Genomic DNA, 7,679 nt, shown 5'->3' on the forward strand with positions numbered 1-7,679 from the left:
TTTTCTTCTCACTCCACCTCGGGCAGTTTGGCTACACCAACATACTACAGGAGGTGTGACTGGTGAGGCGAATGCCAACTACATCTCTGCCTTGGGAAACCAGCCACAGATAGGTTCTATATTAAAATATTAGAACCAACATTATAATTTCAATGAATTTATAAAGTGTCTTTATTTCAGGAGTTCTTTCATGCAAACAACTCTGTAAAATGCACTCGATTTATGTCTTATGAACTAATTATATGAGCATAGTGTTTTCTGTACCCTCTCCTTCTCTTCATTGTAAAGTCTTTTATCTAAAAATCTATTCACTTTTATTACATGTGCCACAGTAAAAAAAAAATGCCAGAGTTGTTTTAAAGCATTAATTGAAATACATCCATAGACATAGTCAAATATTCTATTTCTTTTTTTCATTAAGTTTACTGGCACATTTTAAGTATACACTACAATTACTTTCATCATCAGGATCTTGTATCTTTACATGATGTATCTTGGTTCTTATTTTTTCTCTATTCCCCTGCCCTCCCTTCACCCCTTCCACCCATCCCTCTTTACACAGACTTTGTTTCAATTTTTTCTCATATTTTTTCTTTTCCCTTCTTTCCCCCACTCCTCCCACTTCCCCTACCCCTTTAGCCCTTTTCTTCCTATTTCACGTTATCAGTTATACAATTTGAACCTTATTTACACTTTTAATTTTTCACACCAGAGAAACTATTTGGTATTTATACATGTGTATTTATTTATTTCACTTGAGTATGGCCTCAATGTACTATTTCTTATTATTGAGAGTTTAGGATAGATAATCAAAGTTGATAGAAAAAATGAGAGCCTGAAAAATTACCATCTTTCATCAATATCTTAATGATATCAGGTTATGAGATGTTAATAATTACATTATCCCTTTTATGTAATAAAAATTAATGTACCCCAAAATGATAAGAGGTTTTTATCACTAGCTCTTCACAATACTGCCAAGACTATAATTTCAATTGTTAAATGGAAAATCAGACTGGTTTTTAAGTAAAACATAAAATGATAAATATCTAGAAATTTAAGTGATAATATGTTTTCATGCTGTCTGTCTTCCCACATCCTTCTTACCCAGTAAAATAAAAGAACAACACAGCATAAGACTTGAATTGTCTGAAACATTGCTTCAATTTTATTTTACATTACAATATAATATGAAGATGAAAGTTCCGACAATATTGCATTCAGTGATAATTTGGGTATATATACTTTACATTCAGACAAAAAACATCTAGAGACAGAAACATTTAGAGTATTAATGAGAAAGAACCATTTGTTACATTTTTATTTGGTAAAAATTATAAAACAGGGTTCCCCGTATCTGAACCATAAATTCTGTATAAAATCAAACAATCGTTAGAAGGTTAACTTTTGAAAATTGTCATTTTGACTTTTCAAGATTAAGAAGCAGGATCCTTAATAACTTCTCAAAATAGTGTTTGTGAACCTATATTTGATAGGAGTCAGTAGGAAGCATTTCAAATTGAACTTTACTTACAAACAGCTATGTTTCCACTTTTTGGTTGCATCTGAAAAATGTTATTTTAACCCAAGACTAAAAGGCTTCACATAAATATTATCATGAACTTGACTTTATTTAAATATACATGTAAGTTTCAGAGCTTAGGACACTGTACTCAACAGTCAGTGTAATTGCCTTGCTGCTATAAATGTAAACGTCTCTGAATCCACTGCTTCTCTGTACACTGATTCTTGTATTTTAATTTCTTTGCATTTCTATGTATGTATTTATGTACTTCACATATAGACATGAATATTACTGAACACAAAATGAAAAGATATATGCAACAATATTATCTCTAAAATAAAATTAAGTCCCTTGCACACTTCAGCAAAGAATACAGAAATATATGTTGTTTGATTATCTAACATAATATACCAAGGAGATGACCTTCTAATCTCCAAAAGCAGACAGCAGAGTTTAGCATTCTGTGCTCCTTTTATATTAAGATAGCAAATTTATACAGTGGCTCTATCAGCTCATAAGAAAGTAGATGAATAACAGTGAAATATTGTTTAAAAATCATCTGCTTAGTGGTTCTTAAAATAGCAGTATTAACGGAGTGACAAATCCAAAATGTCAGGACACATGCCAAAAATGTAAGCATGCAAATTTTAACATTACTCATTCATTTATGTGATTAATCACCAGTGATATTTAAATCAACCTAAACTTTCCAATCTTGAGGGAAACTGTTTCTCTGCTTGGTACACTTATATGCTTTCTACAGAATGAAAACTCAGTCAAGGTTTTGGCAGATGAGCAGATGTTCCTAGGAAGAAAAGAAAGAAAAGAATACTGAAACATGTTTGCTATTGAGCAAAATCCTATAAATGAAGCCCGGATCTTCTTATCGCCTTTAACTTCAGGGAATCTTTAAATGACTATAATGAATCTGTAAATTCTAGCCAGCCTTGCTGCTCATGCATCATTAAAATCAAAGTTCTAGTTCTGCCAGTGTATTAACTTGTCTATATATTCACATAATTAGCATCTCATCATTTTATGTTATTCTGGGGCTTCCTGCCACCCTCTGGCTTCACATCCAACATTGCGAAGAGCAGTTATTACTGTTTCATAAAATTTTGCTGTCCTTCCACCTTTGCTGTTTCTCTCTCTGAGAGTCCTATTTTAATCAGGGTGAGGGGGAAAGACTGGGGAGATCAGTAAGTTTCCAAGATGCTATTTAAAATACCTGAAAACAAACAGGCTCTAGTCAGTCTGTCCAGATTCACCTTCTTAAACCCTTGTAGCACCTGTCTAATTGCTGAAATTTTGATCTGGGCACCCAAATGCAGGGACTTAGAGGTGCTGCGGGGGTGTAATAAGGGATAATTCCAGCTAAGGCTGTTGATTTTAGGTGTTTTAAATGTTGTGTCCCCCACCCTCCTGCCTCAGGCCCTCTTTCCTTGTGAGTTACTATTTCACTCCTATAAAAAAGAAAAGAAAAGCTCTCTATGTGAAGCTCCTACTTCTGGTCAACTAAAACTACTTTGAGGTTACTCCTTAGTTGCACACGAATGGACATGAAATGCTTGGATTTGCCGTCTGTCCTCTTGTTTGATTATTTTTGTTTCTTTGGAAAAGGATTAGATTGAAATATGAGCTCCTTTCAACAGTATCCTGCTTTTCCGTTTTGGCGAAAAGTTTCTGGGTCAAGTTTGAGTCTCGAGGGATGAAGGGAACCCTGGACATTGCTGAGTGACCTGCTCCTCAAAGTAGCCTCCTCGAAGGTCAGCCCTGGTGACATTTGCTGCTGGACTCTGGCAAGGCGTGGGGGCGGGGTGGGGGTTCGCTCCAGAGCCCAAATCACCGCAGCCTCTGGCAGAGCCGACAGATGCTGGAGAGGAACTCCATTGCTGGAGCCGCAGAGCCGTGGGCGTCGGGCACCGAGCGGCCTCCCTGGGCACTGGGCATTGGGTAAGGGACATTTCTGGTGATGGGGGGGCAGAGGGAGGTGTTGGGAAGAGCCCAACAGCCTCTGGAGCTCTTGATCCTGAGAGCTGAGGCCCAGGATCTCTGGGCAACTCCCCAACCCGGCCCCCGAGCGGATCCGCCGCTTTCACGTGTGGTATGAAGGTTGGGAAACTCCCAGGCTCTGCCCAATGCCAGTACGGGCTAGGCGGGAAAGCTGGCCTTGGGTTGAACCTGTTGCAGGAGAACGACCCTGAGCCCTGGTGGGCACAACAGCTCCAGCCGCCGGCTGAGCTCCTGGCTCTCTGAGCCCTCTGGAGGGGCCACTGGCCTGGGCCAAGGTCAAGGCAGTTTCGTGGGACTGCTGCGTGCAGCCACGGCCCAAAAGTGGCTCCTTTAATCTCCCCTTTCCTATTCGCCCCCACCCCCAACCCCAGGGAAAACAGAGACCTCAGGAAGAAATCCCAGGGCCTGGAACTTCCGGCTTTCTGCTTCTCCTGTTTGTGGTTTATGGAAGGATCTAAACTGGGATTGCCAGTGAACCCTGAGAGAGGAAAGCCCCAGAAAAGGCAGGGTTCCTGTGGTGCCGCCCTTTGGGCCTGGAGAGGATCCACCCGTTCTGCAGAAAGCAAAGTTATGGCTCCTTCGCTACTGATCCCTTCTAGGTGTTAGACTGGGGAACTCCTAAAAGTCCTCACCAGAAGTGTTCACCTGGAGGGCGCTGGGCCTTGGGCCTCCTCCGTCCCCTGCTCACCCCTTTCGGCCTTGGGGAAAGCAGAGGTTCCAGGAGCAGAGGGCGCGTGGCATCTATTGAGTGTGGGGCTCAGGAGGTTCCACGCTGGACACTGTGTATCTCCCACTTCAGGGAGCGTGCGTGTGTGTGTGTGTGTGTGTGTCTGTGTGTGTCTGTGTGTGTGTGTGTGCGTGTGTGTCCTTTCAGGGAAATCCTCCGTGGTGCCACTTCCAGGCCTAGCACAGTCTGAGCTGTTGATCAAGCTGCTCCTCTAGGGCAGAAAAGTCAGGTGACCCCTGGCTAGGACTCTAAGAACCTGGCCCCTGTCTGTCCTGCCCCCCAGTGAGTGGTTCCGTTTTTGTTTCCAGGTCTATTCCACCCTTCTCCCTTTTTTTGACTACCTTGAAGACACTTTGAACTTCTTTGTACACTGTCCAGCTAAGTGGAACTTTTCTTGCAGTGACATAAGCTTTCTACCCCTTTCTTTTGAAGCCCGTTTATTCTAATTCGAGTTTGCTATTTCCAAATCAAAATTCAGGTTCAGTATTTTCTGCTTGGGCAGGAAAAAGACCCCAGGGTTATGAAAGTGGCCCAGGAGGACTGCGGGGGCCCACCCAGTGCAGGGAGCCCCCCCTTTCTACGGGCCCCCTTTTCCAGCGGAGAGATCCTCGCACCCCCACCAACACCGACACTGGACTGTCTGGGAGTGGAGAAGGGCTGTGCTCCGGCCCACCTGCCTCCCCATATCCGGCCAGTCACCTGGAATGTAGAAGTTCTGGAACGTTTTTTTTGTTTGTTTTTCTCACAAACTCCGCGCGAGATGTCACTATCTTAGCTAAAATGGACGAGTCTGCTGATTTTTTTTTTAAAAAAATCCTTTTAGAAATTTGATGTGCATTTTATCATCTTTCCACACCCAATCAAATCTCTTGGATTCTTCATTTGAATAAATTTCCTTCCCACCGGGTGGATGCGGTCAGAGGCTTGCGTCCAGTCTTCAAGGGCACTAATGTCCTGATCCTGAAGACGGGCGGTGGGGCATTTTCTTTTACACAGAAGCTAAGTTCAGAGAAGAAGCAACCATTCCGTTGTCGCGTCTTCCCGGCTGCTGGCAGCGCCAGGGCTACTTTCAAGGCGAGACTGTGGGTCAGTGTGCAGGGCTTCGGAAGGGGCGAACTCGGACTGGGCACAGGTCCTCCTGGTGCGGATGCTCCTTGTGCGTCCATGGAAACAGGCCTCCTCTCCCTCGCCCCGCGGGACGCTGGGGCGCAGAGGTCCGAACAGCCCGAGGTTCCGGGACTGGTTCAGTCTTGCGCTTTTCTTGGGGACCCCGCGCCTTAACGCAGCGCTCGTCCCTGGTTCCTCCTAGCCAGGAGTTTGTCAGCGCATGGATCCTTCTAGAGGCCACCGCCGATGCTGCCTTTCTTCAAGGGATTTCTGCCTTCCCGCCCTTCGGGTGGCAGGGCTAACGTCTCGATGGACAAAAACACAGCAAGGGGAAAGGAAAATCTGCGCCCACCTCCGCGCTTGCAGTGAACTCTCCAAACGCCAGGCCGCCTCTTTCAGAAATCACTCTGCTCCGGGCTGCCGTGCCTATGCACGCACGCTCGAGGGATGCTCCGGGTCCTTCCGTTGTCCACCAGGGCCCACACGCTCACAAATCAAGGTAGCTCGGCCTTCGGTCCGGAGGCCGGTGGACCTCCCGCGCGGTGGACCGGAGCTCCGGCACCGAGGCTCTCTAACGCGACCAGAGGTGTGCTCCCTGCCGAGCTTCCGCGGGGCCGCCCAGCATCCTTCTGGAGCGCCGAGGGCCGGGCAGCCTAAGCCGAAACAAAACTCTCAGGCTCTGGGAGACCTTCCCAGCCCCTAACTGCCTTCCTGCTCTCCCCACTCCTTCCCCGCTTTCCCTTCCCAAGTCGATCTTCTTGGAACACAGGCGTTTCCCCTCCGTTCCAGACCTCAGAAGTTAGAATTGTACAAAACTGAAGTTTTTCAACAATCTATTTCTTTTAAACGAACTAGAAGATAAAATGAGAGACCCTTCCCTGCAATCGTGACTGGGGAAAACCCACCACCAAATACAGACATCCCTTTGCAACAGCAGCAGAAGGGCCCCATAAACAAAATGAACAATGTCCTTGTTTAGGAAAGGAGAACTAATGAAGAAAAACTTCAGAGGGCCAACCTGGGGTACCAGTCCTCCTCCTCCCCCAGGCTCGCTGATTACACCCTGCCTTCCACCCCCACTTCTCCTTCAGACCGGTCTTTTTCGCCCACATTTCCCTAAACTTGTAGGGCAGCTCTGAAAGGATGGATGGGATGTTTCCTTTCCTCTCTCCAGACCCACAGGAACCCGCACTAACCCTCTGGCCCGCTTTCTCCCCTCATTTTGGTTCCTCCTGTTTAAGATTTGGTTAGGGAAATTGGGAAGGGGGTGGGGTGGAAGAAAGTTTAAAAAAAAAATTCGGAAGGCGTGAGTCGGAGCGGTGCGGTGTCAATCAGAGGGTTTTGTGCCCGGGGGCTCCTAGCGGTTCGCAGCAGAGGTGTCCTCCATGAATATGAATAGGAGTCCGCGCTAACTGGGACAGCAGAGCGCCCCACCCTGAATGATGGCACGTCATCCTAAGCAGCCCAGGATAGATAGGAGGGCTCCTTTTGTCTCTTTTCTCCGCCGCAGCTCTATAAAAGCCCCTCTTTTTCAGCGTGAGGTTAGTTCAAGCACACACCAACTAGCTGTCCAGGAAGCAGCCTCACCAGAGAGACTCAGAGAGGGAGGGAGAGGCGGGGCAGGGTCGTGCCGCCCTGGGTTTTTCTCCTCACGTCTCGCAGTGGAGAAGTGGGGTGCCGGGCAGAGCGGATTTTTTTTAAACTCAAGATTCTCTTTAATTTCCGGCCTAAAGCCTCCCCCACAGTAGGGCCGCATCCCCTGTAATAAAATGAATTCTGATTCGAGCTCTGTCTCCAGCAGAGCCTCATCTCCGGACATGGATGAGATGTACCTGAGGGACCACCACCACCGCCACCACCACCACCAAGAGAGCCGCCTCAACTCGGTGTCGTCCACTCAGGGCGACATGGTGCAGAAGATGCCCGGGGAAAGCCTCTCGAGGACCGGCGCCAAGGCCGCGGGAGAGAGCAGCAAGTACAAAATCAAGAAGCAGCTGTCGGAGCAGGACCTACAGCAGCTGCGGCTGAAGATCAACGGACGCGAGCGCAAGCGGATGCACGACCTGAACCTCGCCATGGACGGGCTGCGCGAGGTCATGCCGTACGCGCACGGGCCCTCGGTGCGCAAGCTCTCCAAGATCGCCACTCTCCTGCTGGCCAGAAACTACATCCTCATGCTCACCAGCTCCCTGGAGGAGATGAAGAGGTTAGTCGGCGAAATCTACGGCGGCCACCACTCGGCTTTCCACTGCGGGACCGTAGGACACTCGGCCGGCCACCCAGCCCACGCGGCCGGCGCGGTGCACC

At 47.2% G+C, this 7,679-nt stretch overlaps 1 protein-coding gene across 1 annotated transcript in view; it reads left to right on the forward strand.

The window, feature by feature from the left end:
• Nucleotides 1–7,141: 7,141 nt before the first annotated feature.
• Nucleotides 7,142–7,679, forward strand: part of Olig3 (oligodendrocyte transcription factor 3) — a 4,603-nt gene continuing 4,065 nt past the window's right edge. Inside the window, exon 1 of the mRNA XM_010626669.1 lies at nt 7,142–7,672. Within this exon, the coding sequence (XP_010624971.1) occupies nt 7,142–7,672 (531 nt within the window). The remainder of the gene's footprint in view (nt 7,673–7,679) is intronic.

Source organism: Fukomys damarensis, unplaced genomic scaffold (genome assembly GCF_012274545.1).
Source record: "Fukomys damarensis isolate Sample0158 unplaced genomic scaffold, DMR_v1.0_HiC HiC_scaffold_14, whole genome shotgun sequence".
In the NCBI taxonomy this organism is placed as follows: domain Eukaryota; kingdom Metazoa; phylum Chordata; class Mammalia; order Rodentia; family Bathyergidae; genus Fukomys; species Fukomys damarensis.